The sequence below is a fragment of the Urocampus carinirostris genome, chromosome 13, assembly GCF_059441175.1.
Source record: "Urocampus carinirostris isolate Australia breed hairy pipefish chromosome 13, RoL_Ucar_1.0, whole genome shotgun sequence".
NCBI lineage: Eukaryota > Metazoa > Chordata > Actinopteri > Syngnathiformes > Syngnathidae > Urocampus > Urocampus carinirostris.
This window is the reverse complement of record NC_142361.1, coordinates 26,776,036-26,788,933: the sequence shown is the minus strand read 5'-3', so window position 1 is coordinate 26,788,933 and position 12,898 is coordinate 26,776,036. Positions and strand designations below refer to the sequence as shown.

The 12,898-nt window shown below is 37.7% G+C and overlaps 1 protein-coding gene across 1 annotated transcript; it reads right to left on the bottom strand.

The window, feature by feature from the left end:
- Positions 1-2,981: 2,981 nt before the first annotated feature.
- Positions 2,982-9,965, bottom strand: LOC148354188 (glutathione S-transferase A4-like). The gene is made up of 7 exons (XM_088350714.1): positions 9,873-9,965; positions 9,704-9,804; positions 8,485-8,536; positions 8,151-8,283; positions 4,203-4,338; positions 4,016-4,141; positions 2,982-3,938 (listed from the first exon to the last, which is right to left on the bottom strand). The coding sequence occupies exons 2-7, from the start codon at positions 9,788-9,790 to the stop codon at positions 3,801-3,803; spliced, it is 672 nt and encodes a 223-aa protein (XP_088206840.1). The 5' UTR covers positions 9,791-9,804; positions 9,873-9,965; the 3' UTR covers positions 2,982-3,800.
- Between the last annotated feature and the right edge of the window lie 2,933 nt (positions 9,966-12,898).

The following is a 12,898-nucleotide window of genomic DNA, read 5'->3' as shown; positions in this document are numbered from 1 at the left end:
ATGAACATGTAGATGTCTGCACATTTATTTATTTATAAATGCATATTGTTGGTGCTATTCTAAGGATTCTCTCCATGTCTTTCTTTCAGACTTCAAACATCAAGATTTAAAACTGTAATTTATTGTGAAGCATCAACAATAAGTGGGACCCAATAATGAAGTGGAACACACTTTATTGGATATTTCGAACTTTTTTTAACAAATAAAAAACGAAAAAGTGGGTGTGCAAACATATTCATCCCCTTTACTTTCAGTGCAGCAAACTCCAGAAGTTCAGTGAGGATCTCTGAATGATTCAATGTTGATCTAAATGACTAAAGATGATAAATGGAATCCACCTGTGTGTAATCAAGTCTCTGTATAAATGCACTTGCACTGTGATAGTCTCAGAGGTCTGTTTAAAGCGCAGAGAGCATCATGAAGAACAAGGAACACACCAGGCAGGTCCGAGATACTGTTGTGGAGAAGTTTAAAGCTGGATTTGGATGCAAACATATTTTCCAAGCTTTAAACATCCAAAGGAGCACTTTGCAAGCAATAATATTGAAATGGAAGGAGTAACAGACCACTGCAAATCTACCAAGATCGGGCCGTCCCCCTAAACTTTCAGCTCATACGAGGAGAAAACTAAGCAGAGATGCAGCCAAGAGGCCCATGATCACTCTGGATGAACTGCAGAGTCCGCAAAAGACCTGAGACTAGGACGGAGATTTGTCTTCCAACAAGTCAATGATCCAAAACATAAAGCAAAAGCTACAATGGAATGGTTAACCAAAAAACGTATCAAAGTGTCAATCCAATTGAGAATCTGTGGAAAGAACTGAAAACTGCTGTTCACAAAAGCTTTCCATCCAACCTCACTGAGCTCGAGCTGTTCTGCAAGGAGGAATGGGCAAAAATATCAGTTTCTGGATGTGCAAAACTGATAGACATACCTCAAGCGACTTGCAGCTGTAATCACAGCAAAAGGTGGCGCTACAAAGTATTAACTCAATGGGGCTGAATAACTTTGCACACCCACTTTTTAGTTTTTTATTTGTTAAAAAAGTTTTAAATATCCCAATAAATTGTATTCCACTTCATGATTGTGTCCCACATATTGTTGATGTTTCACAAGAAATCACAGTTTTATATCTTTATGTTTGAAGTCTGAAATGTGGCAAAAGGTCAAAGTTCAAATGGGCCAAATAGTTCCGCAAGCCACTTTGTCTTTTTGAACGACAATATTAGAAATTGGACCGGCCTACATTATCTGTTTCCCTCATGTATAGTTGAGTTGGAAACATATGTTGGCCTGGGGAGGGATGGGCACCACCAGGCTGTACATTCCCAAGACACCACAGGAAAATGGTACCCTCCGCCCTCAGTGGTTAAGCCAGGGGTCGGGAACCTTTTTGACTCAAAGAGCCATGAAAGCAAAAAATATTAATTTTATTTTGGGAAAGAGCCACACCATATATTATGAGACAAATTTACTAAATTGCTAAACCCGCGCCCCAGACAAAAGCTTAGTCTTCAGCACATTTATTTTTGATGATTTGATAAAAATTATGAAAAGAGAATAATCCCAGAGCCCCTGTCCCAAATTCAACAAACAGACCACTTTAAACTTGTCTCTTTCTTGCAATTACTCAAGATCGGTTAAACTCCTTTTGACCTTTTTTTTCATACATATTGGTTTCAAAACCAAATGCAAGCATTTATTTTGTAAAAACGTCACAACATTCTGAGAATAGGGAGCCTTATGTGCTTACCTTTGGCGAGAGATGGGAGGGAATGCTTGTACTTTTTGCATAGCTCCACCCATCCCTCCCACTCACCCAATCAAATGACTAAGTTCTCTTCCGGTGTTTTGGCGTATTTACAGTTCTGTGGATTCATCATAAAGTATCTGAACACTGAACACAGATTATATAGTGAACTTTTAAATAAAGGATTCTTTAGCGTTGTACAGCCAAAACGAGTTTTTTTTCCCCCTTTTTTGTGTGACACCTTGACTGTAAATTGTAGTAAAAAACGTGCCCTATATATACTGCGAAGTGTTTCCTTTACATTTAGCTTTGGTTTGGCTTTACGTGTACCTGAATAGCATAGACAACTCCGGTTTTAAACAAGATGGAGAAATTTTGCATGCAATCAAATTGGTCTCTGAGCCATAGGTACTCATAGAAAGAGCCATATATGGCTCGCGAGCCATAGGTTCCCGACCCCTGGGTTAAGCGATCCCACCAACCAGCATTAAGGTATCAAAATTCCAAACTCTATCAGAAGATCCCAAAAAATAAAACCAATGTTTTTTTCCTCTTGGCCCAGTCCTTACACCAACTGTTTTTTTTAAACCCAATTAAAAATGTTTGCCCACTCCTGTTATAGTGAATACATTTGATTCTATCTGTAATAAAATTCCATAAAATAAAACCATAAATAGGAATAGACTCATCTAATAAAAAAAAACTTTTTTTATGTTTGCATCATATGTTTAATAGCTGCACTTGGGCTTTCATTAGAGATTATAAAAACAATTCCTATTTATTTTCAGACAGAAAAAAGGTAGAGGACTTTCTCAGAGAATTAGAATATGTTTCATAAAGTTATTTATGTTCTGTAATGCGATTAAAAGAACAATAATGTCATACATTCTGGATTCATTACAAATCAAGGGAAATATTGCTAATCTTATTATTTTGATATTGCTGATTGTGGCAAAAAATTCAAATATCCTAACTCAAAATAATAGAATATCATGAAAAAGTATACGGTCAAAATCAGCAATATTAAAACAATAAAATACAAATCAATTAAAATCTTAAAGATACTACAGAATGTATGGCTTTTTTTCTAATTGCATCTGATAGATTTTTTTAGATTTTTATAGAAAAAAATTGAATATGCCTTTATTGTCATTGTTACAACATGGGATATGCTGTGTCAACGAAATTGGACGACTCCAGTTCCACATTTACAGTGAGGATAAGGAAACAACTAGTATGAACTGTTTGTATCGTTGTCACTATCGGCCAATCATGTTGCTCTAGGGCGGATCTGCTTTTGTAACCTAGGAGATTTAATGAAAAGGAAGGGCTCAGAGGAGGACCTTTTAGAACAGATTGTAATTTATTTTCTGAGGTTTGGTCTCCCCCCTCTTCTCCCTGCAAATTCTTGGGGCAGCACGGCAGCGCAGTGGTTAGCGCATGTGCGGCACAGTTCTAAAGTCATGAGCTCGAACCTCCTGTGTGGAGTTTGCATGTTCTCCCCGTGCTTGCGTGAGTTTCCCTCGGGCACTCCCGTTTCCTCCCACATTCCAAAAACATGCATGTCAGGTTAATTGGCCGGTCCACACAGTCCTTAGGTGTGAATGAGCGAGCAAATTGTCTGTCTCTGTGTGCCCTGCAACTAGCCAGCAACCAGTTGAGTGTGTCCCCTGCCCACTGCCCGAAAATAGCTGGGATGGGCTCCAGCACCCCCGCGACCCTACTGGGGATAAGCGGCGCAGATAATGAATGGACGGATGAGATCAACTTTTCTTATTTTCACTGTCCACTAAACTATAAACTTATCAGTGTTGCAGAAAATGAAAACGTTTATCGCAATATTCTAATTTTCGGAGACAGTCCTCTACTTAATGTTTGTGGTAGCTGCAAAATTGTAAATGATTGTTATAAAAATTACACAGAGAGTCACTGATTTGACACAACAAAAATAAAAGCTCACTGGCATAATTTGTTTAGTTAAATCTTTAAATCAATAAATGATGGAATGTTTGATGGCAGAGAAAACGTTCAACTCAATTTCAAGGCATCTTATGGGAACGATATGTTCATATTGAAAACCCCCTTGACAGTTTTGACGTAAACGTCATCAGGCTGAGGCTTCCTTTTGCTTCCCGGCTGAAGGAATCTGGAGATGGCTTCGTTTCTCGACATGCGACCTTGAAAAGACTGCATTTTGAGACCAACAGGGATGTTAGTTAACACCTACACTGTACTTTGGATCGTCTGGTTTGTCATGTGCACACCTTCACATTGGGGAAATCTGCAAGGATCCCTGCAAACTTCTCCTCCAGCATAAGAGTGCATTCCATCAGGAGCACATCTGCCATGCTGAGCCGACCCCCCACCAGGAAAATATTCCCCGCCAGTTGCTGCAAACAAGCTTGATTTTTCAAATAACAATCAAGCAGAAAATTTATTTTGTGACGCTACCTTTTCAAAAATGGGCAGGTAGCGCTCTTTTGCTTTGGTCTGGATGTTATCAAGTTTGGGTTTGGGATCTTGAGTGAAGGGAAGAAGCATGATCATCTCCATGAGGTCCATCAGTCCTTCGGAGTACATATTGATCCTGAAAACAAGGGTCAATGTTAAAGGTACAATGTGTAATATTTGACCTCTAGATGTTGCTGTATTGTGTCAGGCAGTGCTAAATAATACACAATCTCCCTTTAAAGTTGCTGTGATGAAACACATGATGGTGGGATCTGCTTAATCGGCTGTGGCACACTAATGCCCATAGACCTGGTCTGGAATGCTGAGGTACATTATGCAATTCAAATGTATGCATTGTCATTTTCTTATATTTTTATTTTTAAAACAAGTTCCTTTTAAAAATCAACTCTTTTGGCAAACCATTTTTTTCCTGATTTGAAATATTTCCCCCTCATTCTTCTTGACAAAAACATGATAAAACTAGGTAAAACTTTAAAAAAGGGGCAACAAAAACTAAAAGTAATACAAATAAATAGTAAGAAAATAAGATTACGATTCAAATAGTTGACGGCGGTGCTACAAGGAATTGACCAATTTTAATATGTGTATTATTATTTTCCTTATTTCCTCTCTTTTGAGAAAAAGCACAATTATTACTTAAAATGTGCATCTTTTTTCTTCGACAAAAAAAAAACCTTGAAATTTGGTAAGATACATTTTTTTTTAAAACGGATTACATTCAACAACAATAATTCAGTATAAAAAATTGCCAAATCCCCGCAAAGTTAATGAAAATATGCGGCCCGGAAAGTGAATAAATGAATAAATGATTTTGGCTCCAGCACCCCCGCGACCCTACTAAGGATAAGCGGTGCAGATAATGGATAGATGGATAGTTACGAAATTTTCATTCGACAACAAATACTTTATATTTTCAGATAAGGGTAAATATAGCTTGCATTTACAATCCAAACGTTAAAAAATAAGTTGGAGCCAAAAATGTATATTTTTAAATAATTTCATTCACATGGATGGCGTCAAGATGTTTTTCAATGGCAAAGGTGTGCCTTTACTCAAAAAAGGTTGAGAAAAACGGTTCAAAACCAAGCTACTTTTTGTGTGTTTTTTAATATAATGTGTGTCTTTTTATGTTATTTTTTTCCACATAATTTTTGTTTATATTATTAATATTTTTTGTGAAGTTCAAATATATGCAGGTAGTTCCGACCAAGCAATTTGATTGGACAAAAGCCGTTCACCGATAAAATAAAAGATATATATCACTGCGCCTTACAGTACTATAGCCGTTATTTTTAGTCTAACTCCATACTGGTAGATATTTCACATTATTTTATAAAATTTAAAACAAATTAACACGAAAAATTCTTATATTTTCAGTTAAATTATTATTTATTTGAAGTGCGTTCGTCGGAAGTAGAGGCAATATTGTGGGGACGTGACGGCGGCGCGAAGATGGTAAGGTAATTACGTGACTCGTACATTTCAATGAATAAACAAGTACACTTAAAATAATATTTTCGATGATTTTCAATTTTTTTTTTGCTGCTCGGGCCCATTTAAGTTGTTTTTTTTGAACATGAGGTATCTTGGACCTAGGCATTAATAAAAAGTTTAGTGCTTATTCCTGCTTGCTTTTATATTGACTTAACGTCAAGTTAGCTAAACATTAGCCACTCAGCATGTCGTTTCATGGGAACTAAATGGTGGCCAAACGAAGAAACTAATTGAATTTCTTCGTGAGTTTTACCTAATTTATGTTACAGTTTTCTTTTATTTCATTGTGTAAATTTATTTTAACAAGAATTCGGGTATAAGGTTAACTCGAGACTAAAATTGTTTTAACTTCTTCTCATCCGGAGGTAATGGTGTTCAACCGCGTGAGAAAAGTAAGAAATTAAAACACTAAGTGATAGGAAATGCACTTTTTTAGCCGTAAGTGGCCCATTTTGAACTGGAAGCACCCGCCATAAACCATAAGTGATTGGTTTTCATCAAATAAGGACTGGAAGTTGTTTTTTTTTAAGAGGAAGTAACAGGAAATTTCCATATTCAAACCAGAAGTGACAAATTTTCCACAGGATGTGACCAATTTTGTAATGGAAGTGACTAGCACAGGGGTGTCAAACTCATTTTAACTCGGGGGGCCACACGATAGAACAAACATTCTGTCAGGGGCCGGACTAGTAGATTAAAGAGAAAGAAAAAGAGATAAAGAAAGAGAAAGAGGGAGGGAAAAGGAAAAAGGGCGGGACAAAGAAAGAAAAAGAGAGAGAGGGAGAGAGCGTGAGAAACTAAAAATAAAAGTCGTGAGAGAGGGGGAAAAGAAAGGGAGAGGAAGAAAGAAATCCAAAGAGAAATAGAAAGACAGAAGGAGAGAAAAGAGAAAAGAAAGCGCGAAGGGTATGAAGAGAGAAAAGAAAAAAAAGGAAGTTAGAGCAAAAGAGGTTAAAAGACACAGAGAGTGAAAGAGACAAAGAGCAACAAAGGAAGAGAAAAACAGACAGAGTGGGAGGAAAAGGTGTGGAAAAGGAAGAAAGAATGAAAGAGAGAGAGAAATAAATACAAGTATAGTGTCTTTGTGAGAGGTACCTGGCTTTGGCAACATCAATGAAATGATCTGCATTTATATAGCGCTTTTCAAGTCAATGACTTCCCAAAGCGCTTTACAATGTGCTCCACATTTCCCAATAGCGGCCTTGTATTGCAGCCATGTAAGACGCTAGCCTGCTTATTGGGGGTATTAGGGGTTCAGTGTCTTACCCAAGGACACTTCGACATGTAACACAGACAAGCCGGGATTCAAACTGGGATCCTTTGATCCCAAGACGAGCGCTCTACCACCTGAGCTACTGCCGCCCCAAGTTGACATATTTAAACCTGCAGCTCATTTTTCTCTTGCGCTTCTCCGAGTGTTGTCTCGCGGGCTGGATTCAATCCCTTAGCGGGCCTGATCTGGCCCGCGGGCCGCCTGTGGACTAGCAGTGCCCAACATTGAACCCCAAGTGCTTGTCTTAAACTTGTTATCAACAGGAATTGACTGGAAGCGAACTATTTTCATCAAAAGGGGACTGTATTTTTTTAACCGGAAGTAAAAGGAAATTACCATATTCAAACTGGAAGTAAAACAAATCCACAAGAAGTGACTGGAAAATGACCATATTCAAACGGAAAGTGACTAGAAGTAACCAACTTTGAACCCTCAGAGCCTGTCTTAAACCATTTGTGACCATTTTTCAACAGGAATTGACTGGAAGGGAACTGCTTTCAGAAAAGAGAGACTGGCAGTTGCTTTTTTTTAATAGGAAGTGAAAAGAAATTACCATGTTCAAACCGGAAGTTTGATTTTTGTCATCTTATCATTTTTACTTTGGGAATGATAGAGAATTTAATTTATAATAGTAAGTCTTATTGTTATTAAAAGAGCTATCTCCTGCCTTTTGTCATCATTGCAGCTTAAAGTCCTTATGTATGTGCATTTTTTAAACGTGCTTGAATAAACTCTTCTTTTTTCATATTTTTGGGGGTTTGGGCTGGCGTTTGAACTTTACTTGAAAGAGGCCTTTTTTTTACTTTCACCATTTTAAAGCCTCACTCACGGACAAAAAAATAAACAGACAAAATGGGGCACCCAGTACCCCCATTTTTCCTACCTTATTTGTTCTGCCCCGAACATCTTTGCTAAAGGTAAGGTATACGCAGATAGCTGCATTGAAAACAAAATTATAAGGGCTCTTTGAACTCAGTTGGGAATCTTTAACACATACTGAATATAGAAAATATTCTATTTTGAACTTTTTAAGGACGCCTCAAATGGCACTCCCCCTTTTTGAAGAATTGTTTAGAACAAAAGCTAGATATAATTTGAATATGAAATGGAGAATGCCCACAATGCATTGTTCAACATGGTATATTATTGATGTTTCATACTTGACACGGTCCTTTATATCCTTCCCGTGCAGATTGTACTTTTCGGCGATGTAATTCAAGATGGCCTTTGTCTGAATAAGCTTCATGCCGTCGATTTCCACCATGGGAACCTGTTGAAACATGAGGTCCCCATCTGCAAAAGAAAGCGTCCACAGGCAACTCCCAAGTCAAACATTGCTTAATCATTGTGAACAAGTTGACCAGATTAAAGGTCATTTATCCGGTTTTGTGTTACTTCTAATCTCAGGTGAGTCATTAATCAGGCAAGGTTCACCAACTGAACCTAAATAAAACATTGACTCGACAAAATCGGACCAAGGGAAGTTACACTTACCTTTCAGCATTTGAAGGTACTGCTCCCGGGTGGTCAAATGGAACTCATCGAACTGTGAATGTTAAGTGGCAAAAGAGTTGTTGGATGTATGTCATTGATACACTATTCATTGAACATTTTGGAACAGTTTTAGATCAATACAATTAGTAGAATTAGAATCGTCTTTAGTGTCATTGACAACAAGGTAGTGAACTTTGTTTAAAACAAATATAAATGTGGCACTCCAGGGTAAACATGTTATAAAAGACTCAATAAAAGAGAAATAATGTTAATGTTAGGTTAAATAGGCAAATAGTTGCTCAGAGATTTCCCCACGTCTTAAGTGCATCACAACAATACTGCTAAATAAAATAGTACAATGACATTACTGCAACATATAGCAAAAATCAGAGTAAAAAAATGAAATGTGAATATGAATGTCTCTGTACGTAGGCACTATATATTATTTTTCACAGTCTTGTGTTCTTGTTTAGAGTGATGATGTCCCTGAGCAAGAAACTGTCACTGATAGTCCTTGTTCTATTGGATATTTCTTATGAAAATATGCCATGAGAGTGTGTTAGGGTAAATCCAATGTGAATGTTTTTAACAATAATGACGATACAAGGTGATTCATTTAAAACTGTTTTCATAATTTGGTTGTCTAAAGTATATCACCTGTGTTTAGACTGTCAAGGGAATGGGCAATAAATAGCCTAAGCTCTGGTTTCCTCCCAGGGTTTTTTTCCTTCTGTTTTCTCAATTAAATGATAAAGTTATTTATTTTGAATTGTAACCTTGTATTTGAATGAAGAGAGGGGAAAATACAACTTCAATCAATCAAAATCTGTAGCGTCTGCCAGGGGGCATCTAGTCAACAATAACTCATGTTCTTCATTAAAAATTCCCAAGTTTTAGTCCTAAGAATAGTTTAAAATGACCAGAAAAGTCATCCACAACATTCTAAATGTAACAAGAACGCTCACAATACAGATAAGGCGATAGCACCCAAAAGTATTTAAGACTCTTTGTGATTAAGGGCTATACAAATAAACATGACTTGACCTGAATGCCACCAATGTGCCCAGTCTGCAAAAGTTCACAACTGTAACAAATATGATTTTTTTTAAGATTGTCACTTAAAATCGTTAAGCTGCACTTTTTTAATACTGCACAATGAAACAATTAACTGCATGTATTCTTACTGCAAGAAATTGAATTATCTGTAAGAAACTCTTACCTCCACTCCTGCAGCAGCGAGCAGCCAGCGGATTGACTCCATTTTACCTCGTCCATTAAAATAGTGCAATTTGACCCTCTCAGCCATGGCTCTGTGCAATTCTACAAAGTTTAAAACAATTATGAGGATGAAAAGTCACACATTTAAAAAATAGTATATTTTTCCTTACATGCTTCACCCTCTTGAAAGTTGTGATTTAAGAGAGGGCAGAGAGTTCAAACGACATAAATGGGAAGAGCAGAGGGGTGTTTGAAAAGAATGAATCTGATTGGTGACGGCCAGCCAATAGGGAGGAATCATTCTTGCATGTTTTATCTGCCTCTAAGCCTGCTGGGAAACTGTTGTTACTTGTGGTCCTTAGAGCTCATGACAATATTCTATTGACGTTTTGTGTACAATGCTCGTGTATTACATCGAAATTACAAACGACTGGTCGTTGAACTAACATGTTGACAGCGTCACCCTGAGCGTGAATGGTTTGATGAATGTGCTGTTTAAATACCCCATTGATCGCTAGGGTTGATTCGGCTGATCTGGCTGGCTAGGCGATGTCCCATTCCTCCCTCACCGTTCCATGTGTGTCCCTCCCGAAGCTCAGCGCTCGGTGGCAGCGGACGACGTCCGTCGCGACTACATCTTCGGTATACCAGTAGCTGCGCTCCCCTGCTAGAACCTCCAAACAAGCTCAAGGCCCATTTGTAGGAGAAACGTAGGGAAGTCAAGCTCCAAGCTTCAGACACATCCAATTGCGGCACTGCATGTGGCAGTCTGCCTTCCTTTTTGCATATACCCGTAAAATAATAATACATATTTAGTATCCTAAATTTAAATGTATTAATTACACACCAATTACTAGGATTTTAAATAGACTGGCTGTCAACCAGTTCAGGGTGTCCCCTGCCCACTGCCCAATGACTGCTGGGATGGGCTCCAGCACCCCCGCAACCCTACTGAGGATAAGTGCAGCTAATGAGAGAGATGAGATGGCTTATTTGTTCCATAATTTGATTAAAACGTTATTTCTCAGTTCTCAGCGCACGTCTTATTTCATGCCCCTGAAGTACCTCGTGGCTGTGGTGCAGCTGCTGGAAAGCGGGCATAGAAGCACTTGAGATCTTCTGCTGATGAAGCATCAATCTTAACAGTCCAGTCTGTGGCCATTGAAGTTTGTGGTCTTTTGTCACATCCTTCTTGGGTCTTTTGCAGCAAAGTGATTCTTAATCCGACTGGCATAGGCTGCCTTGGCAACCCTAATACCTCTATGATTCTACTCTATAGCATGTGAATAACCTATATTTTATGTTGACAATATGTGTGTATTATTTGTTATTGCAACATTCATTGCAGCCTGGTCATCCTGGGAGGGGGATTACCACATGTGCGGTCACTTCTCAAGGTTTCTTCGTTTTCCTCATGTCGAGGTTTTTGAGTTTTTCCTTGCCCTCATGTAGGTTTTAGACCAGTGGATGGTGAAATAATAGTCTGTGGTTTGCAATAACCTGTGCAGCCCTTTGAAACTCTTTGTGATTAAGGGCTATAATAAAAATGACTTGACTTGACTACCTTAGGGTCCCTAAAACCAAATGTTATATGAATTATTTTTAAAAAGACAATCTATAATTCGGGTACAAATTCACCCATAGTTTTTCAGAAGTCTGTGTATAAAAGTGTAGATTATTTTCAAAGATTCTTGCGTATTCTTTCCATAACTGATTAATGATAAAATTATCAATAGATTTAAATGTTTTACATTTCTTTTCAAGTATCCTAAAACCTTCCTTCATATAAATTAATCTCTAAAAAGTGTTATATTAAAAATTAATAGTAAGTATCTGAACACATTTTTCAGAATATATACGGTGTGTATAAAAAAAAGTTGATAATCTTCTAGCGTGAAGCCAATCGTTGATATAGAGACCCTCTACTTCCAAAAATGATGACTGTTGGTAAGACACCCGCCTTACCCCAATTACATTTTTAATTTTCATGCCACGAATCAACCAGTAATGTTAAATAATATTCATACAGGGGTCTCAAACTCTTTTTAACTTGGGGGCCACACGATAGAACAAACATTCTGTTTAGGGCCGGACTAGTAGATTAAAGAGAAAGAAAGCGAGATAAAGAAATAAGAGAAAGAGGGAGGGAAAAGGAGAGAGGGCAGGACAAAGAAAGAAAAAGAGAGAGGGAGAGAGCGTGAGAAACAAAAGATAAAAAGTCGTGAGAGAGGGGGAAAAGAAAGGGCGAGGAAGAAAGAAATCCAAAGAGAAATAGAAAGACAGAACGAGAGAAAAAAGAAAAGCGCGAAGGGTATGAAGAGAGAAGGAAAAAAGGAAGTTAGAGCAAAAGAGGTTCAAAGACACAGAGAGAGAAAGAAACAAAGCAACAAAGGAAGAGAAAAAGAGAGTGAAAGAGACAGAGTGGGAGAAAGGGGGTGGAAAAGAAAGAGAGGGAGAGAGACAGAGAGAAATAAATACAAGTACAGTGTCTTTGTGAGAGGCACCTGGCTTTGGCAACATCAAGTTGACATATTTCAACCTGCAGCTTGTTTTTCTTTTGCGCTTCTCTGAGTGTTGTCTCGCGGGCTGGATTCAATCCCTTAGCGGGCCTGATCTGGCCCGCGGGTCGCCTATTTGACGCCTGTGATGTAGACCGACAATACAATCAGCTTTAAAAATACCCTACTATGGCAACATGGTGACATTAGCTTAATGAGTACAGTTGTCAAAAAACTTGTCTAAAAGTTGTATTAATCAAACATGTGAACTTTAGGGGGTAACAATTACTCAGTATACAATTTTTTTGGTCTAGACTAAGTTTTAAAATGTAACCAAACTGATGTGCTGTGTCACAACTTAACATCTGGGGAAAGATTTGAGGTATTTAAATCATTGGCATGGCTTTGAGAAAAAAAAAAAAAAAAAAAAAAAACATGCAAAAATACATCACAAATATCAAAGTAAAAAACAAACAAACATATTTATAAAGTAATATACAGTGTCAATGTATTTACAAAAAGTAAACACAGTAGCTCAGTAGTTGATTATAAACAATTATAAGTGCCCTCGTTCCATCTAATTCCTTTGTACACATTGTAAACTGTGTCAATTTTTAAATATAATATTACAACAGTCAGAGAGTAAATAATGACATTAAACCGGGGTGCATAGGTGGCTTGGGCGAGGCTGGTGGGCT